Raw genomic sequence first — 26219 nt, 5'->3', positions numbered from 1 at the left:
GAGGAGAAAGAAGTACCTCTTTTTACTGAACCTTACCAAAACAAAAACTACAACAATAAAACTAACTTCAAGGGGCTGGGGATTTAGCTCAGTGGCATAAGCGCCTGCCTTGTAAGCAGGCAGTTGTGAGTTAAAAAAAAAAAAAAAAAAAAAAAAAAAACTAACTTCAAAACAGTTAGTGGACTGATGAGGTAACTAACTACGTTGAGTGGTTAGGTTCATTACTTTTATGTAGGTTGAAAATGCTAAGGATTAAGATACAGAATTTTTTTGTCTTTTTCTTTTTTATCGGTACCGGGGATCGAACTCACGACTGCCTGCTTGCAAGACAGGCGTTTATGCCGCTGAGCTAAATCCCCAGCCCCAAGATATAGAATTTTGAAAACCAATAATAATAAGCAGGAATGTGGAAAGACAATTTATTAGGAAAAAAACTGGACAGCAAAAATTATGATCTCTGATAATAGCTAGTAAAAAGATTTTCACATTAGCAGGCATACACACTAACAACACTCAGGGAAGGAAGCCCTACCAAGTGCTTCCTTAACAGTAGAGCTGCTGTAAATCCTCTCCAGACTAACAGAAGATACAGGTAAGCACTATTCGAACAACACTGCTTATATGAAACAGCAACAAATCTACAAACAATGCAGTAAAACTTTCTGGCAATTACCATGAGATACACTAAAGAATCAAAACAGTAAATTCAGAAAACACAGCAGAATAAGACAATGTGCATCCTACAGTAAAAAATATAAGTAAATAAAAATTCTGGTGCAAGGAAATACAGCAAAATAAAATATACAGTACCCAAATATTTAGAGACAATCATCAAATAAAAGTTAAAATAATTTTAGCAAAGTGTTTGGTCTATTTAAACAAAGGTTAAGGGGTAACACATTTTAGAAACATTCCTATTAAAGTCACTGAGGTATTTTAAATCCTACTAGTTTAAATCTTTAGAACCTCAAAATTATGTAAAATTTATTCAAACAATTAGAATTATTTTAGATCAAGAAAATCATCCACTCAATTCATTAAACATAATAGTTTATCATAAAATATGATAGCATACATCTGTTTAGAAAGCAGCTTCAGCTCCTTAAGTAATAATAAAGATGGATAAGATCGATATTATATGAAAAAAGCAATGAAAGAAAAAGTAGAATATGACATTTGTACATAATAACATGAACCAGAATATGCACTTGCTTATGTAAGCATAGTACTGTCTGAAAAAGAGACAAATCTAGTAACAGTACCTAGAGTCTGTATGCATGTTTTGAGAGAAAAGACATGACTGGGTAATTGTAGGATAAACAGAAGAGAAACTTCACTTATATGTATAACTTTATTCTACAGCTATGTAATATTGTACTTTTTCAAAGATTAAATACTGATTTGAAAAATGCAGAGTAGAGAAAGACCTATTCAAGTCACATCATGGTGTAAGTCTAAAAAAGAAAAATCATCTTCTGACCCAGAAACTGTAATCTAGGAATGATTTTTAGAAGCTTTAGAACTTCCTCCTATAATTAAAAGAGAACACTGCTGAATAACATAAGCCTTACAGTAATACAAAACAAAAACTCTGGCTATTATAGCCAAGCCTATGTTCAAAAAAAGGTCAAACCTCATGAATGAGAGAGAGAGAGAGAGAGAGAGAGAGAGAGAGAGAGAAAGAGAGAGAGAGACAGACAGAGAGAGAGAGGGAGAGAAGAGAGAGAAACATACATTACCATATTCTGCCACTCCTCATTATCGTTAAGGCAGTCTCAAGAGATGTATGTACATACATATACAAACACATAAGCACATTTAAATGCTAAACTTTTATATGTACAATCAAGGTGAGGGAAAGACATGCAAAAGCAAGGTTAATATGCGAACAAATGAGCAAAATATGAGAATCTGAAAGTGCAGGGTAAATGGGAGCGCACTTTTTTTTTTTAAATAAGTAACAGGTTACATTTAACATTAAACCTAATTAAGAAGTTTAAGTACATTTGAAACTCTTGCAATGTATTATACATAAGTAGGCATTAAAAAAAAAACAGTAAGTTTTCTGAAGGTTTTTTCCCCTTGATTTACATTTTATTTACAAACTAAGACACTTAAACTTGAAAGGTGAAATAATGAGCTACTCAATTTTCATAATTATTTAATAACTAAGTTTTATACTTCCTCAGAAAGCTTAATGTTGCTAATTTCAAAAGGCAACTTTTATCCAAATACATAGATTGCTAGTCTAAGTCTGGTTATTATTGCTAAATTCAAAGAAGCATAATTATATGTTCAACTGCTATCCTCAAAAGGAAGTGACTATGGAAAAATAAAGGAAAGTGCTGTGAATATAGCTCAGGGATGGAGTGGTAGCCTAGCTGGCCAGACCACAAATAAACAAAAATCAGATCATGGTTCTTTTTTCCTTTTGAAGTACCTTTAGCATTAGCAAATCAGGAACAGACAGGAAGTGCAGAAGAATGTGAAGATTTTATATAATACTACCCTATACTGTATACTATAAAAGCAAAAAAAAAAAAAAGCTTAAGATTTTCAATGTAAACAGAAAGGGAGATTTTTAAATCTCATATATACATTTAATAATTAATTAAGTGTTCAATATTTTTTAAATGCTTCAATTATTTGGAAAATGATTTCACTTTAAGTCAGACCTTTCGCAAGTCAGACTGTTCTCACAAGTAAGCCCCAGAGCAATTTGGCTATAAGTTGGGCAGGGAAGAGGTGTGGGTACTATTAGATTCAGGATTCATTTTTGCTTCCTAGACCTGTACTAATAAAGTAGTAGCCACTACTTACATGTAGGCATCTTAAATTTAGATTTAAAAAACGCACTTTCTTAATTGTGCTAGCCATATTTCAAGTGTTCAATAACTGCAGCTGAATACCCGTATTGCAAAGTATTACAAAGTGAATACCACATTGGAAAGTATCATAAAATCCTATTGGAAAGTAGTATTTTGGAAAGTTCTAGTGAAGATATTTTATGCAAACATCTATCTAAAATAAGATACCGAATTTATAATGTCAAGGAAAAGTCAAAAGTTGGGAACATTTGTATACAAAGAAATACAGAGAAGAAAAAGAATTAGCAAAATCAGATTTATTCATAAAAAGTCTGGGTAACAGACTAAGTTAGAACTGGGTATTAAATGTAACAAATATTTACATAGAGAAAACTGAAAAATACTTAAGAAATGTCATGTCTTCAAGCAGTTAATGACTTAGTGAAGGAAATAAACAAAATATGATCTAAGTACCAAAACGAAAGTAATAAAAGTATTCAAGTAGTGCTGAAAAGGCAACCCTGACCTTAGGACTCAATGCTGGTGGAGAATCAGGATGTCTAGAGGAAGAATACAACCGAAAGCACTGAGTACAGGACAGATTCCACCACCTGGCCATGTGACTTTATACAATTACTGAACTACCTACCCTATCTCTGTGTCCTCATCTGTCAAATGAGGATAATACTAATTTCATTTAGTTTATATATGTAAAGTGCTTCAAATAATTTATTCTCCACTGACATATTAGAAATAAATGGAAAAATACACAGCATGCATTTGGAGCACTGTTTGACAGTGCATTGAATGTGCATTATGATAACAAATTAGTGGTTGCTGTATTTTTAATTAGATCATTTTAAAGGTTCTAGTTAATGGCTTACCAAAAGTAGAAATTAGAAAACTAATATTTCTTATCTTTCCAGCAAGTCAGTCAAGTAAAATAGTAAGAACCCACCTCTAAAATCAAACAACGAGAAAAACCCTTGTACCTTTATTTCCTGCAAATCTGGAATGAGTTGTAACTAAAAAGTATTTCATTACAGTTGAACGTAAACATTTTGAACAATGGCATTAAAAAGCAGGTCTGGTCAGTAAGGCACCAAATTAATAAACATGTACTATATGCTAACTGTATTTTTACTAACGTCTACATATGACAGCCCTTTTGGTAACACCTACCTGACTTGCATTCCCATAATGTAAATGTTAGGGACACACAGTCTCCTGGGATAAGCACCTTTACTAAACACATGTATACTTCATATGTCCCACTCTATTCAAGTTTATTTGCTCAAGAAAATACTTTAACCTTGCTATGTTCCTACATTTTATTTACATATTCAACGAGGCACAGACCATTGAATGATTTGTTTGTTACAGTTCCCCTGTGAGGTCAGCTTCACAGTATTGTATTACCAGTCTTCAATAGATACTTATCTACTGATAAGGTCTATGTACCCTTAGCTACTAAAATTATATGCATTTTGCACTCTGTCATTTGCTGAACTGAATGAGGTGTCTTTCTTAGAACTATACTGATCACTGCTACATTATTAAAGCCATCTTAAATATTTTTCAGTAGGGTAGAGATTGTTAATCTATGTTATTAAAATTGTTTTTAGCAGAATGATAGCAATTTTCATCCTGGGATTTCAATTAATTCTAAACCAAATTAATGCATGCCCATGCTTAATATTTTGAATGCCACAACCTACAAGAATCTGCTTTCACATCAGTTTCTGACACATAAGGGCTACATAAGAATCTGAGGACCAAAAGAACAGAACAAACTCAATACACATTTTTAAAAAGAAATGCCCTTCTCCACTAATTTTCAAAGGACACCAAGGCCAGATGAGTACAGAAGTAGGAAATACTTGCCAGTATGTTCAGTTAACTGAATGACTGAGGTTTTCAAATTATCATTAAAAGTAGTATTTCATCTTTATGCCCTTCTATAGTGTACGTGCCATATATAAATACAATGTTCTTATCAGTTAGTTACCCAATAAATATTAAATTTGCTCATTATTACTGTGCTTAGGAAATACAAAGTGAAAGCTTTTAAATTTAAGGTGCTAATCTTTAAAGGAAAGGGTATAATCTGCTAACTCTACAGACATACAAAGATAACAAACCACATGAAATTTTACATGCAACTTACACCTCTGAAACAATTTCTATTTTAATTTCCACTGATATAATGTTTCTAAACAAAACCTAATCATTTTCTTGAAATATGCCTTTTTCTTCAATAAAACCAAAAATAAAAGATAATAATTTTCAACAATTTAGAAATGAAGAGTAGTGACTTGGTTACTTTCCCATTGCTGAGACACAACATCCAGCATCCACAATTTAAAGGACAAGAGTTTCAGCTCAGTTTGTAGAGTTTTCAGTCCACAGTTGGCCAAGTAGAAGGCAGGATATCAAGACAGAAGAGTCTTACAGAGGAGAAACAGCTCATAGCCTGGTGGCAAAGAGCAGAAAGAGATCAAAGAAAAAAGGAATGAGATATATCATTCCAGATCACGCCCCTACTGACACACCTCTTCCAATTAGGTTTCACCTTCTAACATCACATTTATTTATAAACACATCAGTGGACCAATCCACTGATAAGTGTCAATCACCATGACTCATTTACCTCCCTGAAGCCCCAGCTATGAATGCGTGAGGCTTTGGAGGGGCATCTAGACATAAATCATAAGTTGTATCATGTACACAGTTAATAATTTTACTTATGTTTTCTTACTCAAATTTCAAGCCTAGAAGGAAATAACTTCATACATAAGGACATTAAAACAATTTAGTAACCTACTCGCAGAAGAAACAGCTGATGGAACAGTAAACTCAAAGTGGCCTTGCTGTAGATACTACTGTGTCAAGCACTGCTCCATCTCTGCAGAAAATACTTGAAACAAATGTCCCACTAGGTTTTCAATGAGGAAGAGAAATTTCAATTCCTTTCCTAACCTAAAACTTCCTACTGAACATTAAGTCTGTATGAATTCCTGACAGGTAATTTTGACCACTAGAAACAAAATCAGGTGTCTGAAACATATAATTTCACAATTACGTATTATCTGGAGATCTGAAATAAATAAATAAATAAATCAGCCAGCCAGTCAGTCAGTACAGGGGTTTAAGCCAGGCCCTTCACATGGAATTACACACTCAATGCTTTTTTATTATGCTTACTTAGAGATCAGGTCTGCCAAAGTTGCTAAATTAAGGAGGATGGGCTTGAATTTGCAAACTTCGTGCTTCAGCCTCCCACAGTGCTGAGATTGCAAGTGTGCCAAAGTTAGCATTAACCTTGTTTGTAAAGCCAGGAGAACAAAACAAAAGATATCACAAGAAAACAAAATGGTCCTCATGAATATGTATGCAAAAATAAAAAATATTTACAAATCAGATTTAGAAATCCATAAAAAAATTGTGACCAAGGGAGTTTAACTCAAGAATAGAAGCTTAGCTTAACATTTTTTAAATGAACTCAATTCATCACAGTAAGAGAAGAAAAAAAGAATCGCCATGATGTTTCTAACCTGGAGTCATGGACTGCAACCTTTGAAAACATGAGTCAGATACATTTCTCCTCACCTCCTTGTAAATTTTGAGAGCCAAGCATTTCAGTGACAGCAATAAAAAGCTAATACACTGTAAAAGTATGCATTTCCCCAAAAACGATCAATAGGTCTACAAAATCCTAATACATTTTGGAAATGGAGTTTGAAAATTTTACTTTAAAACATATATGGAAATATAAAGGGCATACAGTGGCTAAAACAATCTTAAAAAGAGACTCATCATACCTGATTTTAAGATTCAGAATAATTTATACTACAAATCAGTATTATACTGGAAAAGGAGAAAAATTTAATGATGCAAGTCAGAATCAAGAAGTACATTCAAACCTATATGGTCAACTAGTTTATAAAAAAGGGTCCAAGTTAATTCAACGATAAAATGTCTAACAAAGAGTGCTCTATCTCAAATGGGCAATTATAGAAAAAATATGGTTAAAAAATTACATGATCATTTTATATATCACTCTTCACTGTGTATGAAATAAATCAGATATGAATCGTAAGCCTAAATATAAAAAAGTCAGAACCATAAAGTTCCTTAGGAGAAAACTCACTCTAACTATGGCATAGTACTAAGAACATTTAATAGTGAAAAGTGTTAAAGCACCAAACACTAATGATATATATTTGACCCAGTATTGTTTCAAAGTTACTAAATAAAGGAGAAAGTCCCTATTAACAATAAATATTAATGAAAACTTTCTACTTCCTTTATTTAGAAATACTATCTCAATTGAAAAGACACACTTAATAAAGCACACTGCTATATAAATCTTGTTCATTTACTTACATTTGAAAAGTGAGGTATCTCTAACAATACCTCAAAAATCACGCTCAATATTCAGCAAAGTCATACTTTATAATTTTGAACATTTAAGCCTGCTGTGGTGGTACATCCCTATAATCTTAGCACCTAGGAGGCTGAGGTAGGAGGGCCATGGGAGTTTAAGGCAAGCCTGGGCTACATAATAAGTTCAAAGTAAAACTACACAGTGAAGGCCAAATAGACTGAAAGATACTATGAACATTTTAATGGAATTAAATTTTTTAAAAATACTGTTATTTGATGTTACATGAGATGTGGGCACTTTTAAGAATTACAATGAATATATCAGATTATCATTATAAGTGGCACAAAAGTGTTTAAAAATGCAATTTGGTAAGGCAAAAGTCAAATTTAAAAAATGCTTACTTTTTTTTAGCTAAACAAACCAACTTCTTGGAAATTATCATTTTAAAAAGTAAGCCAAATCTGGGGAAGTTAAACAGTAGTGTACTTGCCTAGCATGAGCAAGGCCCAAGATCATCTGAACTAAATCGAACTAAATGGTGGAGGGTAATTTAGTGAAGACAAATGGAATGCGACTCCGTGTGTGTGTGTGTGTGTGTGTGTGTGTGTGTGTGTGTGTGTGTATTCTCTACAACGCTGTTGAGGGAGGAGCAGGAGCAACAAAACTGTCCATCCCTAGGGAATAGTTAAGGATATACACAATGTCTGTTGATAATGGTATACTTACTGACATGAAACAATGTCCATAAAACATTAATGTCTATGTGTGTAGGGTATGTTTGAAACTTAAGATTCTTTAGTACCCACAAGTAAATAACGCAAATGAAATAAATTTTAATAAATTTTGTGTAACTGAGTAACTGTTCAGTAACAAGATGTTGCTAGGTGCTATCAGCTACAGTACTGGATGGCACAAGACTAAATCTTTAATACTGAAGATGTTGTTTTTAATGAGAATGAAATGTTATTTAAAAATAAAATAAAATGAGAAGTTATTCTTAAAATAAGTCACTTGACTGCTATCAGAACCTTCTCCAAAGTCTCACAGCTGTTTATTACATAAGTTTTTGGATCACTTCAAATTATTTCCTGTATTCTGAGGAAAATTCTTGTTTTTAGAAATCAAGGTTGGTCTTGCTTATGAAATAGATGGAACAATACAAAAATAAATGTAAGATATAGTACTAAAATGAGTCTTCTGGTATGTATGTGAATATAAAACCAAAATCCATGTTATTTCCATGTATTTTAATAGTAAATTTTTGACAAATTCAATAGTTACTAATTAGGTACATAGTATGAGTACTATTTTGGCTCCTTTTAATATGAGACTATAATCAGTGTATATTTTAATAAAATACTGTAAAATGCTTCTTAAACTTTTCTGAGTATTTCTCAGAAATAGGAAAAACATAATTATATTAGGAACATCAAAAAGGCTCAAAATTTTAATAACTCATTCAGTGTGTCTCAAATAAACCTTAGAATTCATATTGGAGTTTCTGTCTCTTATGGAGAAAATAGGTAAGAACTACACATAGGGAATCATTCCTACACATTAGGAATCATGCCAACAATAACAACTATAGTGAAATATTTATGCTAAAAGAAAAAAAATCCTCCAACACACAATTCTACAAAGAATCAAGGAAAAAATAATCTCCAGGAACTAATAAGTTATTACAGTAACGCTATAAAATACATGGCTAATATAAAAAGTCACTTGCTTTCCTATGTAATAGCAATGAACAACTAAACCTTGAAATTAAAACATACCATTTATATTTGGAAGGAAAGGAAGAGAAGGAGAGGGGGAGGGAGGGAGGAGGCAGGGAGGACAGACAGACAAGACTGGAGGGAGTGGGGACCAAGGTATAAATCTAACAAATATATGCAAGATCTGCAAAGCCACAAAATTCCAATGAAAGAAACCAAAGATATAAAATAAACAATACAAGGACATATCATGTTCATGAATTGGAAAATCACCAGTAAGGTATCAGTCTTTTCTAAAAGGATTTACAGATTCAGTGGTGGAACTTCAATCAAAAACCTTGGTTATTTTAAGAATATCAAGAACTGATTCTAAAGTTTACATAGGAAATAAAAAGACCTAGTACTGTCAACACCATGCTAAAAAACAAGAACAATGTCAAAGGACTGACATTACCTGATTTAAAGATTTACTATTAAACAACAGTTATCAAAAGAGTGCCATACTGTTAAGAGAGCAGACCAAAAAGATCAATGGGGAACAAAACACAAAGCCCAGAAGTAGTGTGGTCCACGTAGCCTACACAGTACATAAATGAACACAAATGTAGTAAATAAGTGAAAAAGATAAATGGGGAAAAAAGATAATCTTCTCAATAAATGATGAAAAATTGTAGAATCTCATGAAAGAAAATTTTTTAAAAATTAAGATACTGACCTTACATCTTACAGAGAAATAACTCAAAATAGATTAAAAATTTAAATGTCAAATGCAAAGCTATAAAACTTTATGGAAGAGAAGATAAAAGAAAATCTAGTCTGGGGGCTGGGGATTTAGCTCAGCGGCATAAGTCCCTGCCTTGCAAGCAGGCAGTCGTGGGTTTGATCCCCGGTACCGATAAAAAGGAAAAAGACAAAAAAAAAAAAAAAAAATCTAGTCTACCTTGAGATGGTGGTGACTTTTTATTTACACCACCAAAAACATGTACCATGAGTAGAAAAAAATACTGTGAAAGATATTAATAAAAAGAATGAAAAGACAAGTCACAAAGGAAAATATATACATAAGACATTTAATAAAAGACTTACTTCTAAAACAGAAAAAGAACTCTTAAAGCTCAACAATGAGAAATGATATAATTTAAAAATGGGTAAAAGATATGAATATCTGACCAAAGAAAATAAACAGATTTTCAGCAGTTATATGAAAAGATCAACAACACAATGACATTACACAACTGCAATGAATTCAAGATATAACATAACACTATAGGCTAAAATCCAAACACTAGCAACACCAAAAGTTGTGAGAATATGAAACAACAAGCAATAGCAAGTCAACCTCTAAACACTATATAACATGCTATGCAACTCCAATCATATGACATTCTTGATAAGGCAAAACTAAAGAGTACATTAGAAAACCAGCGGACCGCAGGGTTTGGTAGGAATGGGGACAGATAAGTAAGGGTATTTTCAAGCAGTTAAATTACTCTCGATGACAACTATAATGGTGGATAGATGGTATGTATTTGGGAAAAACCAAAATCCATCAATCTGTACAATACAAAGAGTTAAGTTTAATGTAAACTAACAGTTAGCAATGTATTATACTAATTTATCAACTGTAACAAATTTACCATACTAATGCAAAATATTAGTAACAGAGTAAACTAGAGGAAGGCAAAGGATAGGAAACATATGGGAACTCTGTACTATCTTATAATTTTTCTATTAGCCTAAAACTGCTCTTTTGGTCTTCTAATAAACAAAAATACAAGCCAGCTACCTCTATGACTTAAGCAGTCCTTCAAGCTTAAATATGGGCTAATAACTAATAGTAAGACAACTGAGGAATACCAGCAACGAAGAGCAAAAGAACTACATAAATACAAAATGCAAGTATTCTGCCAGGACAGGTAAAAGAATCAGTATCTTCAGATTAATGAGCTATTACTGTTTAAAAAAAAGAGGAGGCTACAGGGTGCTAGTAACATACAGTAATAGTAATTATAGCAAAGATTGGATGGGACATAAAAATCCCCTACTACTAAATATTCAAGACAGGTTAAAACAGTCAAAATAAATTTTACAATTTGCCCTTCAATAATAGATTAAGAAACAAACAAACAAAAAACAGGAACCACAGTGAAGACAAAAATAAATCAAGAAAAACTAATAGACAAAGACATTGCAACAATTATACCTTCTTCCCACTGTTACAGAAGCCACAGTAAAGATTGAACATATTGCAGTGAAAGAGTCTATAACAACCAAATTAAACTTCTAGAAACAAGCAAACAAAAAGTCTAAAATGGAAAACACAGTGTATGACAGCATATCAGACACTGCAGACAAAAATACTTGTGAATTTAAAGATAAACTGAGCTGAGGAATATTGATACACACCTATTATTCCAGTAATTCTCAGAGGGACTATGAGTTTGAGGTGGACCTAGAGAATACAGTAAGACCTTTTCACAACAACAAAACAAAACCAAAAACCAGATGTAATAATGTATGGGACAACTTTCAGCAGAGTAATACATGTGTAACTAAAGTCCAGAAGGGTGGGGTGAGAGCTGGATATTTGAAACAAAGTAAGATCTGAAAATTTTCCAAGTTTCATTTAAACAGAAACTCAAAAAACTCTAGCAAAAGAAACAGTAAGAAAACTATACCAGCATACTATGATCAGGTGCCTAAAATGTGTAATAAAGAGAAAAGTCTGAAAAGCCCAGGAAAAAAAGATACATTATGTAAAGACATTACAGAAAAAAATAACAGATTTCCTGTAAGAAATAATGCAACCCAGAAGATACCAGAGCAACATTTTTAAAATACAGAAAAAACCAAAACTTTCAATCTAGTATTCTATATGCAACAAAAATATTTTTCAAGATTCAGGGCAAAATACAGATTTTTTTTTCAGATATATCCGAATTTATCACGCGAATACCTGTACTTACACAGATGGAAGAGAGGAAAAAGGGAGGCAGGGAGAGAAAAAAAAGGAAGAAAACAATTATACTTGTAACTGAAGGAAAACAATACCACAGAGAAATCTTAATCTACAAAGACAAAAAGATAAAAGATACCAGAAATGATTACTGAATACATGAAGTTATTTTTTCTTACTATTTAAATATCTCTACAAGATAATTCCATCTTTAGGGCAAAAGCAATAAAAATATATTGTAGAGTGTATAACATATGTGGAAGTAAATTATATGGCAACCATATAACAGCTTGGAGAGGAGAAATGGAATTATTGCTATTGTTAAATTACTATCCTCAATGTGAAGTGATAAAATGTCTCTTGAAAGTAGTAGTGTGTATTGTTAAAGGTATGTATTATAAACACCAAGTTAAAAAAAAGTTAAAACTAATAAAAGAGGACGTTAAAACAAAATATTAAGGTAATCCAAAGAAAAGAGGAAGAATGAACTGAGAAAACTGTTTCTAGACTCTTCTAGAAAAGAGACTCTATCTAGATGTCCCTCCACATCCTCATGTATTCGTGGGTAAAGCTTTTGGTGTGCAATCGGATCATGGGTGTGTGACACTAGGTTAGTCCACTGATACGTTTATAGATGGGTGTGATGCTGGGAGGTGAAGTATGATGGGACCAGGTGGGTCATTATGGGTGTTGCCTGGAATGGTATATATCCCTCCTCCTTCCTTGATCACTCTGTTTGTTGCTTTCTGTTAAGATTTATGTCCAGGTGTCCTCCAAAGGCCTCATGTGGTCACTAGTATGTGTTTTCAGAGGTGGCTTGATCTGGAGTACGTGATACTAGAGTAAACGTGTGTGACTACTAAATTATTGGTTTGGTACAGTTCTAGGTAGAAGGGTACCTCATCCTGGGTATGAGTACTACCTGCCTAAAGGAGTAAGATACAAGAAACAGAAAGAGGGTCATTGCTGGTTGTTTGTCTCTTACCACTTTCTGCCTTCTGCTTGCCTGCTCACGAAACCCTTCTGCCATGAAGCCAGCTAATGTGAACTGAAAACCTCTATGAACTGTGAGCTAAATTATCTTTTCTCCTTTAACTTTTAATGTTGGGTATTTTGTCTCAGGAACAGGAAAAGTTACTAGGACACTTTCCTTTGAAATCTGGGTGGAAGATTCCACGACCTCAAACTTCTTACATTCTGCATGCCTATACAACTAGCACCACTTGGACTATGCAAGGTTTGCCATATAGTACAGCAGTAACCTGGTCCTCTTGGACTATGGCTGCAGCAGCCTCTGATGGCTACACTCAGGAAATACTTCCTAGAAGGCCCTGAAAGGAAAAGGTGCCCTCAGGCTTTTTTTATCAAAGCAAAATCTTTCAAAGACTTTTTAAACTCCTGAGCCTACAAAGGATAGGGATTAACCAATTCCTGAAATTCCTTCAAACCATCATTGCTATTGCCTTGATGCAAAGCAGATGGCTTTTTAATGGTTATCTTTTTAGCAACTCTTATCCTGAGTTCCAATTGTACCTGACTCTTCTTTTCTGACAGGGCTGCAAGTTTTTTAATTGCTCAACTCCTGATTCTCACTGTAGATCTGGCTAAAAGCAGCCAACAGTACCCATGCCAAAACCTAAACAATGGGATGCCCTGAAATCTCCATCAGATCAATTAGTCTGCCACCTTTAAATTCAGCCTCTTACAAAGTCTTAGGGCATGGGCAATGTATTGATAAATTCCTTGCTAGAATGCAATATGCATCACCTTTAACTCAGAATCCAACAGAACTCTCATTCCCATCTGAAACCTCATGAACTTGGCCTTTCCAGCTCACATTCATAAGAGCACTCTGGTTTCTGGAATTCCCACCAAAATCACCAACCATGCCCTGCTTACAGCCATGCAGGGCTTCACCAGCTGACAACTCCAAACTTTTTCCAAACTCCTCCCATGAACAAATCCCAAAATCTTCTGAATCCCATGGTCAGGTAGTTACAGTCACAACAATGGTCCCACTCCAAGTACCAACTTTCTGTACTATTCCCTTTCCCATCCTTGGGGAAAAAATGACTGACACCTGCAAGGCTTATTTTGACTCACTGCTATTTTATGGTCAGTTGCCTCTAAGGTAGAAGACAGAGCAGAGGAAAGCTGCTTCACTAGTGAGTCAGGAAGCAGAGCAGAGCTAGGGAAAATATATCCTTCCAGTGATCCATCTCCTCTAACAAAGGCCCACCTCCCAACTGAGCATCTGGTTAACAAACACTCAGTAGATCAATTCACTTATGAGTATAGGACCTCAAGATCTGGTTACACTCCTGAAGCGCCATCTCAGAATTTATGAGAATTTTAGAAGACATTTTAGATTTAAACCACAATAATAATGACAAAAGAATCAATTGGTTAATAGGACATAACAACTGTAGACATTTATAAAGCTAACAAAGAAATTTACAATACTTGAAACAACTGATAAACTAGAAGGAGAAATCACTGAAATTACAAAGACTTCAGCATCCCTCTCTCAATGAACATGTACAGAGAAAATCCATATATTTAAAAAACTGAACATTATTAACTTGACATAAAAATGTGCAATAAATGAGATGCCACTAATGCAGAATTTAGGAGGGAAGGTACTAAATACCTCAGAGAAACAAGGTCTCTAATCATTTATCTCAAGAGTTATCACCTTAAAAAAACTAAGAAAAGTGAATTAAAACCATAAGCAAGAGGAATCAAGGGCAAAGTAGAAATCAATAGAAAAGAGAAAAATAATACAAATCAATGAAACTAAAATCTGGTTTTTCTATAAGACCAATAAAATTAATTAACCTCTAGTCAGACTGATAGGAGAAGGGACAAATGATGCCAAGGATTTACTTTAAAACACAGGAAGGAACGTATACAGGTTTACAGATACCTACAGGTAACTCTACTTTGTACATGTTTGTAAGATTCCATAACAAAAGTTTTTTTTTAAAGTATGTGGTATATATATACACACACACACACACACACATATATATATAGTCTTCATATAAACTGCCTAGAATATTATTCCTTATGTATTAACAAGAAAATACTAAAAGATAATGATCAAATTGTATGATAGTTATAAAGCCACACTGAAATTTTGTGTACTGGTCAAGAAATAGACAAATTAAAGAAACAGAAGAGTATTCAAAAACAGATCTAAGTGTATCTGGTAACTTATTCTGTCTTAAAGGTAGCATTTCAAATAGGTAAGAGAAAAAAAAATGCCCAATAAATGGTGTCAGTACACCTAAACAGCATTTATAAAAATATAAAGCTGAATTTCTACTCCATTTGTTTTCCAATGTCATTTCAACAAAGATTAAACACTACATGTTCAAAAATAAAATCATAAATGGCTAGAAAGATGTAGACAAATATAACTAGAAAAGCATTGCATAAAACTGATACAACTGAAAAATTATGTTTACTAATAATACAAATTTAAAACCCACATAATCACTCAAAATATCAAAATACATTTGTTAGGGCCAGGAGTTTAGCACAGAAGCATAAGCACCTGCCTTGCAAGCACGCAGCAGTGAGTTTGATCCCCAGTACTAAAAAAAAAAAAAAACCACTACAATATAAATTATCATCTCTAACAACAGAATTGCTGCAAATTGCAAAAAAAAAAAAAAAAAAAACAACCAAGAGGAAAGAACACAAGAATTGGCAATTCATAATAAACATTAAAGTTGTATCCTTCCACAACTTTATTCCACCAATTGTTTTTGGCTGTCAAAAGCAAGATTTTTAATGTTACTGTTTTTAGTAACAACTGTTTTAGAAGATAATTAGGTAGCACCTATTAATATTTTTGATGCTTGTAGTTTCTGATTTTTTCTTAGAACTTATTCTATAGAAATACTTGGAAAGGAAATATATATCATTGTGCTTATGAAAGTGTAAACCTGGAAAGTCAAAGTCACTGATATAAACTGATTTGTGTACTCCAAAAAGGTATGTTAAAGTAGTAACCCCATAGTTGTAAATGTGACCTGACTTGAAGATGGTCTGTAGATACGTAGTTAAGTCTAAATGAGGTCATTAGAGCTGACTCTAATCCAGTTTGACTGGTGTTGTCATACCATCAGTAATAACATACCCAAAGACCAGAAGAAACCAAAAGTCAAGGAACCTCAAGGATTGCTATCAACTGCAGAAGATTAGGAGAGGGGTATGAGATAGTCTCTTTCAGTTCCTCCAAATCAAAACTTGCCAAAATGTTGAGAGTTTTGGCTATCTAGCCTACAAAACCATCAGAGAATAAATCTGTGTTGTTTTAGTTAATCTTGTTTGATACAGCAACTCTAGGAAACTATTACACCCACTATTAAAATGTCACATATTATAGAAACATAAAATACAATGTAACAGTAAAAAGGAAGCAACAGATATCAATAGACATGGAAACTTACTAGAAATATATTAACAAAAATGAAAAAAAATTGTAGAAAATTACGTATGAAATCATCTTTCTGGTAAACTAAAAAGAACATCTCTCAGTAATATATAATAAATAAAACCAGGTAGAGTGGTGCATACCTGTAACCCTGGTATATGGGAGGCTGAGGCAGGAGGATCACTGTGAACTCCAGCTAGCCTGGGCTAGAGTGAGTTCAAAGACAGCCTAATCCATATAGTGAGACATTGCCTCAAAAAACCCAAAAGTATAAAAAAAAAGAACAGCTCTGCCCTTTTATCATCTTACTGAAGCCCACACTCCTCCAATGCTGGCCAAATCAATAGGCTGTAAAGCAGTTTTTTAAAAAGTTTTAAAAGATACAAACAGCCTGCTGCAGCACATGCCATAGGTCTGCTACCACTGGGCTAGACTCTCTGTTGTCCTGATCATGACATACTGACGGATCTTATTCCACTTCCAATGCTTCAATAATTAGTACTGTATAAAATATTCCTGTAATTCTTAGTATTTGGCCATTTCCATTTGGAGGTTCTGTTGTCACACAGAATATACACAGCCAACTGAATACTGTCATTTTTTGCTTTACCATGTTTCTAGTATTGGGCGTTGGACCAGCAATTAGATTTTACTTTTTGTAAACTTGGACAACTAGTTGTGGCTACCTCTAGCTATATGCAGTGTATTCAGAAGCTGTATCTGGAGTCACTCGGAAAAACTGCTGAAAGTGATTAGCAGTACCTGCCATTCACACATAGGAACTTCTACTCATTACTTTTGTTCCAGATGCTGCTATAACCCTCAGGTGAGGGTCAGGGTTAGCCAGACCAGGTATGCTAAGAGGATGGATAAAAAGTGTTTAGTAAACTTCAAAGCATTATTCAATTTCTTCTACTATGAATAATAATTTTCAATTTTTCCAGTTCCTACTATGTTGACATTTCTTGAACAAAATCTTAGTGCCCTCTATTACTTATGGAACAAAGCTCAACAATAAAGACTGACATTTAGAACTTTCTAAAACCTGGCTTCAACCTGGCCTCAAACCTTGCAAATATGGTCCACTATTTCCCCATGCAAATAACATTCTCAACTGTAGCCAAGCCAGACGTTTTAGAATATCCAAAAACTCCATACACATTCACTACTTCAAACTTTTCCTCATTTCTTTTTATCCCTGAACTGAGCTGCTTCCTTGCTCCTGGCATAAAGTTTATAAACTTTAGGGTCCTCATATTTAAGTCTCACAATGATTGCAGCAAATCTCACAATAGTATTCTATCTCCCCTATTATTCAAACCTGGCTTATAGTATATATATTGGTTTATGATATATATCTTTTATAATAATTTCAGCCTTTCCCAACCATACAGTAAATGATTAAAGAGTACGACTGCGCCTTCCTTACCACTTTTTTGTGCCCCATGATACTGGGAAGGTGCCATGTTCTCAGCAATATTCAATACTTGGTATTTCACTGATGAAGGGAATCATTTGGGTTTCCAACTAGCTTTATGGATTACACACAAATCAACCCACTTCTTTAGTAATATGAAAATTTCATATGCATGTAGGTAACCGCTGATATTTTTTATAACATCAATAATAGTTCACCATACTCGAGGTAACATTTTATTTACTTTTAATTTTGAACTATAGGAATGATAAACAATTTCATCTCAAAAGATTAAGCCTTTTCAAATATAAGATTAAAAGTTTAACTTTGTAATAAAATTTGGAAAAACATTTCACTGTTCTAAAGTTACTGTGATAATTTCAATTTCCTTGTATCATTATTAAGTACATCTTATATTCCTATATATCTTTTATAGTATAGTATTTATAATATAGTTTGTTTCAATCTAGCAGGTATTTAACAAGCATTTCTTTTACAGAGAGAGATTTCTATAGTATATCTTCATGTCAACTTAAAAATAAGTTTAAAAAAGTCACTTCACTAAGGCAAAGGAACACAGGAGCCAAGGATACTGAATTGAAATAAATAGCCATGGTAATTAAAATATCTTTCATTTAATTCTGTTTTCCAAAGAAGATTTTTGTAGATTTAACTCTTCAGTATTACTCCACAGCCAATTATTTTCTCTTACTGTAGAAGAAATCACAATTTACTATAACACAATAACTACAAAGTGAAACTGATATTTTTAAAACTATTATATTGCTATTACAGCTGCATAAACCTCTACAACTTCAGACAATACTGATATGAGATGTAAAAAATAATAGAGCCAGGATTTAGCTCAGCGGCATAAGCACCTGCCTGGCAAGTGCAAGGTCATGAGTTAAAACCCCGGTACCAAAAATAAAATAAAACAAAATAGGGTTATATTTTTGTTAAACTTATTTATGAATGTAATTAAATATATCAAACTTCTAATTGTTTATCAACCAAAAAAAATGTCTATTTATAGTCAACAATGTATACAGTATTACTGTGAACAAGAACATATGCACTTGTTTTGTTTCCAAAATCTTTACAATAAAAGGGGCTTGCATTAATAATCCTGGGATCAAAAAACAAAGCAAACAAACAAAAAAACAAACCCTGGGATCAAAACTATAACTACGCTTAGATAAAATCATGTAACAAAACTCAGTCCTACTTGCTGTTTCAAAATTTCCATTTTCTATTCAAGTTGCCATCATACTTTCAGCAAAATCATTTATTAAAAAAACAAATGAGAGTACTATATGCATGTTTCACTTGAAAACTTATTCTTACTAGTTTTTATACAGACTTTTAAAAATCATGAATCAAAACACTAAAACACTGATGGATGTCACAGAAGTTGCTCACTAGACCTACAAGTAGAACATCGCTCCTCAGTACTTCAGCTCTCTGACTTAAGCAGGCTAAGGTTTTAAGCAATGCAAGGAATTTTGAATGTCTCCTAGTCAAACCTTATTTCTAACAAGAGACTTCGTTTTATTTCTAGATTGATAATACATTATTCAAACATAACATTTTTTACACTGAAAGACAACTTTTAAAAGTTGGATTTTTTTTTTTTTTTAAATAAAATCCTTTACAATGTTCTCCACAGGAAGAAAAACAGGTGGCCAAAGAGTGACAGAAGTTGTGGAAGTAGGAAGGTAAGAGGACTCAGGGCCTTTTCAACCTGCTCTTAGCTTCTACATTTAACTGACTTTAAATAAAAGTACTGCAACTGATTTACCTAACTTGAAGTAAATATGACAAAGAGTTCAAATTTCTTCTAAAATATCCCTGCCAAAAAATAAGATATCTAAGACTAAATAGAACAACAATTTTTATATGCTTCTCAAAATTCCCAGAGTACTTTACATCTGTTAGGCACTCTTAAATGTTTTACATTGTTATTTGAAATCCCTGACTAAGCCCATTTCAGAAGTTTACACACTAAAGGTCACAACAGTTGAGAAATATGCCTGTGTTGAGGCTAACAATACAACTCAGCGGCATAAGTGCCTGCCTGGCAAGCATGAGGCATGAGTCTGATCCCCAGTACCAAAAGAAAAAATAAAAGTCTGCATTAAGAACAATCAGAAATAGGCTTCATAATCTAGAATTGTTGGATTCTTCTGCACCTTTTCCTATGCTTTTTTTTTTTACATTTTTATTTACGGAGAAAAAGAAAAAAAAACAGAGAAAGGGTACAAGAGAAAGGGTACAAGTTATACAGAATTTCAAAAAAAATAAACAGTAGGAAATCACTAGTTAATAGATTACATATTGTCATCTTAGAAATAGTTCTTCAAGTTATAAAATTAAAGCATATAAAGTGGACATTCAAACAGTGAGACTGCAAACAGTTCTGTTCAATGATCCAACAAAAACTCAGTAATATTGTTATCTATCTTATACGCTTAAATATACATGCAGTTTTATCCTTTAGAGCACTTTCTTTTCCTCTCTTTTTTACAATGACAATTACACATTTTGGGTTTTATTACTCCCACAGTTCTTATTACTTATTTTTTCCTATGCTTATAGTCCACCTTTAATTACACGTACTACTGTGCTCATCTTTTTACTCAAGACTAAAAAAGGGTACGCAATTCCAGCAAAATTTAATATTTTTTTTCCCTCCCAAACTACTCAAAGTGAAATACACTCACAACCCTAACTTCCCACCAGTAAGTGTCTTAATTCAGTCTGCCATAAAACCAAAGATTCCTTGAAGGTTTTTAGCAACTTGATTAAGCTATTAGAAATGATAAATATTAGAAATGATGATCAGGCGCCTAAGGAATAAACATGTGAACAATTAAAATTATTCAATCAGTAAATATTCACTATCTGTGGTAGATGTTACAAAAGCCACAGAGAACTACAGACACTAAGGGCCTTCTCCCAGAACTGCATATACTGCAGTGGTGGCAAATCTAGAGCATGTGTGCAGTCTGTCTGTACTGTTAAAAGCTCTGAAAGGTTTGCCATCACTGGTACACAGAGTGACAGCGGGGGGGGGGGGGGGGGGGAGGGGGAGCAACTTAAAACAAGTGTTGAGGAATTAAAAGAAATAAAAGTTAAAGCTAATTAATAAAAAAAAAAAAAAAACCCGGTTCCTTAATTACTAAATCTTAAAAAAACAAAGTAGGTGAGTATGGCCGGGAAAGGTGATAATCACTTATCTATTCAAGTACTATCTAAGTCCTATCTACTCAGACCAGAGATGAATGCTGCAGGCTAAAGGTGTTCTTTACTCCTTAGTTTTCACTTATTCAGGACTGCATCTATTAAGTGCCACGTGGCAAAACAGCACATACTCTCTACAGAAAGTAAACACCACACTAAATGAAATTCAACAAAATTAACTACAAAAAAAAGATCTAGGAATCTTGTTAATAAACCTTTTAAATTTATCTTTCTAATATAAGAAAACACTATCAGATAATGAATGGCATGGGAACTATTCAAGTAAAAATTCCTAACATATGTTTATCTATTACATAACATTAAATGAAAACCTCAATTTCCACAAATTCTGTTTTAAAGGCTATAGCAAAACAGATGTACTGAAAATTCATCTCCTCCATGAATTTAATTACCAATACAGTCTCATTAACATCCATGTGTATTTGCAGTTAAGGAGACACGAATGCCTCACCCTACATGTTCTGCCAGCGTTTATAATGCCTGGTTCTATCGCACTCCCTTTCTTCACCCTTCGTATCTAAGTGAGACGAACTTCTGCAGGAAGTCTTTTTAACTGTTCTTGAACTGTCATACTAAGTACTTAAATTCAGGTTTTCATCATATTTCATGTGGATTTCTATAAATAACTATCTGATCTTTATCTCCATTCTCAAACCTCAGTCCAACTTTTGTATTACTTCCACCTTTCCCCCTGCACATCTAACAGTCAAATCTGATCTGTGGTTTTCCACTAAGTACTGCAATACTTCCTCAATTTATATTGCATTTACAGTGGTAAAATGCACCCTGATATATCTTAACTTGTTTTAATTTAATGTTAGCTCACAAAATACAGACCAAATATTTAAGGAAAATCTATTATTTTCATTGTTTCTTTTCCAATACAACATCCAATGTTTCTTAAGTGTCATTTCCAGGATTATTTGTACGAAAACAGAGGACTTTCAGTTCTCAAACTGTGACATACATAAAAATATTTAGAAAAGCCAGCTAAGAATAGAAATGCCAAGCTCTATCTTGGACTCAAGTGAATTTGTATATTATCTAGGAACTGAAACTAGTCATACGTATTTCCTAATAACCTCATAGTGATTCCAATGCATACCTAAGTCTGAGAACCCCAGGAGAAACTCCCTGCTCCAAATCAGTACACTGTTACATACTGCCCAGCAAACTAGTACCCATTCATCTTACAATAAAAACTAAAAAATTTAGAAAAAAAGCCCTAATCCTTCTAAAAACCTTTTGTTCAGCAACTCTCTCACAGTCCTCTATACTATGAAAGTTTTAATATATTTACATGCAATCTTTCTACTTACACAAGCACTCTATGAGATAATATATATACTTTACAGATGCAAAAACCAACTCTACCACTCCATGAGATGGCATCACTATTTTATGTATCAGAAAACTGACAGGTTATCCAAAATGACCCTGAGTTTGAACTTGAGCTCACATTTGCTGACTACAAAGCTATTATGTTTTCTATGGTGACATAATATCCTCTGACATGTCACTCTTAAGTATTGACTTACTCATGAGTTTACAGGTTTGTTTCCCTTTTTAGCCATACCATGCTCCTCCAGGCCAGGCATCAACCCTGATTTTCAACCTCTTACTCAATATGTTTGTTGAATGAAAGAGGAAAGATTGCTCCACCAGAGCTGGTACTGTAACTTGTTTCATTTCTTGAATTCTTAGAGAGCTCTGACTATATTTCTTGCCTAACACATTTAGTCTGACTTGCAACTTTATTGCTAGATTTATGAGACAGTATAAGTTGGTAGTTTTTAATACTATCAAAACAATCTGCATAGTCAAAAAAGGGAGAAAAGATTATTCTAAACAAATCACCTTATGTTAACCCATTATCGGGTTGGGGACTTCAAATTTTGATCTTCACAATTTTATACCACAAGAGCTGACAACTATAACTGTGGTTTTAAATGAATGAAATTCAAAAGGTAGAATTGATTAATAATAGACGACATAAATTGAGTACTGAATACTTATAGCCTGTTTGTTCAGCAATCCCATTAACGATAACTTGTGAGCAATACTATCCTTCTCTATCACAATAGTCTTCAGCATCTGTCATTTTTTGAAGCTACCAGTAAACGTTATTAATAAACACAGAGCAATTAGTATATTTGTGTATAAAAGTAATGTTCATCTTGCCTAGTTAATGTGCCTGGTATGTAAAACATAGTACAACTACTTCCTTTTTGATACAGATTACATAGCAAAAGTTGTAAGGTAGCAAAGCTGACGTCTTTCCATTTGCAGGTAACATTCTAAGTGGTGGAGATTTTATATTGAAAAATATGCAAAGTTAGCACCTTAAGAATATTACATTTTAATGTATTAGTTTTTGATGAAAAGTGGTTATTCCCTTACCACCATGTTTAAAAATAAACAAGAAAAAACTCCTTTTGAAACAATGTGATGTACAGGAAAGTACAAAGGACTAGGCATCAGGAGTCCTGGCTTTCTAGCTCAGTTACATTACTAAATTTCCAGTGAGACTTAAGCTCACTGGTTGTTTTCTCCTTGGTTTTAAATATTAAGATACAGCAGGCAACGTTTTGGTCGCCTTGAAGTTGTATCCTAAACTTCTCATTTCCTACTTATCCATAAACCTAGTGTTTCTGAAGGTCTGGATTTTTACATTAAAAAACTTTTACATCGAATGGAACAATTCCATGAGAACTGGGTAGCAGAAGACATATAAAGAGTAGACTCTAATATTAAGTTAACAATCTGGTAACTTTCCAGAAATCGGCTAATCTTAACTTCTTAAGCAAGTGCAATCAGACTGGACATCTCTACTATGGAAGGTTATAAAATGGCACTGCTCTGTTGAAACTTCCCTAGGTTCCAGTGGCACATACTCTGCAAGTGCTAGCAAGCAAGTGGAGAGAAAGAGAACTAGCCAGCATTTTAGCAAACTACAGTTCAACCCTGTCACCTCAGTAAGAACAAGGCCTACACCAAGGAGCAGAAGCTCCCCACCCCCAGAGATGCTAGCAGCCAATGTAATGAATGCTTCCGTCAACAAGACACATTCCCCTTCCCACAGAATTGCTTGCTTCCAACCGACCAACCAGGGTAGGAACTGGACGCACAGAAACAATCTAACAATCATTCTAGGTCCCAAAGGCTACCAACTACTGGAGATCGCGATTTTCTCGAGTATGGCTGCGGGGAGAGAAATACTTCCTTCCACCAATGCCAAAAGGAGGAAAGGAAAAAAAAAAAAAAAAAAAAAAACCCAAAAACCCCAGGCCTAGGAGTGACTGTTGGAGAAATGAACCTTCTTTCTCTGCAATGGGGAGGCATTAGTATTTCCTGCACTCGCTCTGATCCGAAAAATGCCCAGGAGCTCGCTTCATTCCCTCCTGGAATCCTGAAGGGGAGATTAAAAACCCGAACTGTTTCCTTCCCCGATCTACCCACACAATCCTCTGGCATTGTTAAGGAAGGTGCCTTCAAATAGCAGGCAGCTAAGCGAGGTCCAGCGCAAGGGTCTGTTTGAGATTAGTTGGCTCTAGCAAGCAGAGAATCCCCTTGTGGGCTGAGAGTAAAGTTTGAGCAGCAGCAAGGGCGCGGACCAGGGCCACGCCAGGCCGGGCTCCAGGGCAGGCCTGCGGAGGTGACACTCCCTTGTTCTCCAGCAGCTGGGGGAGGCGGCGTCCGGCCGGCCCGGCCCGCACCGGGGAGCAGGGCGAGGGCGCCGCGGCGGGCCGGGCCGGGCCGGGCCGGGCCGGGCGGGCTCGCGGGAGGCCTGGCCGCTGCGGGACCCTTGCCGCACTGCTCCCGCCTGCTTCCTCACCCCCACTCCCGGCCCCCAAGCCCAGGCCCGAGAGATAACGTGGGGGTGGCGACGGGGGTCTCGGCCACTGACCACACATTTCTTGCCGAGGAAGGTGAAGAGGGACTCATTCTCCTGCGGGGTGAGCAGCAGGGACCCCACGTTGGTGACCCTCCGTGGAGGCGGTGGCTGCTGGCCAGAGCTCATGGCTTCGCCGGCGGGGCTGGGAGTCCAGGGCCGTGTCCTCGGGCGAGTGGGCCAGCGCCCGTTCCCCTCGCGGTGACAGGGGCGGGAGGAGGGAGTCAGAGACGCAGCATCTCGCAGCACCTCCGACGCGGGAGAAGGACAAGGGAAAGAGGAGCGGACCGCACTCCTAAAAGGAAGCTCCCAGCTCCCGCCCGGCGAGGCTAGCACCGGATGGTCCTTGTCCTCTCACTCCGGCGACTGCACTAAACTCCCAACTCCTCCTCCAATCCTCCGGCGGCGGCGGCGGCGGCGGCCGCACAATCCAACATGGCAGCGGGGGCGGACGAGACCACAGGCCGCAGGATGCGGGGGAGCGCGCCGGAAACGCGCTGCCGCGGCCCGGCCCCGCGAGGATTCCCCCTCCATCTGCGGTGGCCTCGCCGCGCCGGCCAAGGCTCCGCCCCTTCCGGCCAGGCCCGGCTGCCGGGGTTGTCTTGGGGCTGCGATGGCTCTGAGCTGCAGCCGTCAGTTCCCAGCTGTGACTCGAGTCCCGTCCTCCTTCTGCGGATGCACACCTTTGCGGAGCGCCGTTGGCCCCTGCGTGCCTTTTCTCAGGGGAGCAGTGGGACCTCCCGCCGCCTTTCAAGGAGATCTGAAGTCTGGAGCCGGAAACGGCGGGGAGACGCGCGCTCTCCAAGGCGGCTCGCGGGGCGGTGGGTTCGCAGGTGCCTGGGGTTTCTCAGATGTTGTCCAAACTCAGCAGTGGCATGAAGGAGCAAACCAGCCTCGCCCTAGATTACGAGAGAGATCTTGATGGATGTCGCAGAACAGACGCACTTAGAAAAAAGAAAAGACCTCTCTGCCCTTCGCCTGCCCTTCGTGCTATGCGAGTTAAATGTATTTACAGCATTTAAACCCATTTTCTGGAAGACCTTTCTTTTATTGTCTAGTTAACTGAAAAATCTCTCCTTTCCCTACCTCATCTTTATCTCAGACCCTTAGGCCTTGTTTTCTTACATGTGCTAAATCAGGGAAGCCACACAGAAACAAACCTTTTCCACTTTAATCTTTAGAAGTAAAGTTCAATAATTTTTTTTCTAATTTACATGTTTTAGAATTTTAAAAGTTAACCAAAATAACCCCCTTTGGAGAGTATATTAAATACTAAACTGCCCTAAGAGGCAGTTATAGAATATGGAAATAATGACATGGACTGCAGTGACTTATGT

The 26219-nt window shown here is 35.5% G+C and overlaps 1 protein-coding gene across 1 annotated transcript in view; it reads right to left on the bottom strand.

Moving 5' to 3' along the window:
• Positions 1 to 25284, bottom strand: part of Wasl (WASP like actin nucleation promoting factor) — a 70780-nt gene extending 45496 nt beyond the window's left edge. Inside the window, exon 1 of the mRNA XM_003475156.4 lies at positions 24898 to 25284. Coding sequence (XP_003475204.1) covers positions 24898 to 25011 — 114 coding nt within the window. The 5' untranslated portion in view covers positions 25012 to 25284. The remainder of the gene's footprint in view (positions 1 to 24897) is intronic.
• Positions 25285 to 26219: the final 935 nt, after the last annotated feature.

This window comes from Cavia porcellus, unplaced genomic scaffold (genome assembly GCF_034190915.1).
Source record: "Cavia porcellus strain 051 isolate PalLab524CR breed Dunkin Hartley unplaced genomic scaffold, mCavPor4.1 scaffold_2, whole genome shotgun sequence".
NCBI lineage: Eukaryota > Metazoa > Chordata > Mammalia > Rodentia > Caviidae > Cavia > Cavia porcellus.
Note: the sequence above shows the minus strand (reverse complement) of the source record. Positions and strands in the feature narration are given on the sequence as shown.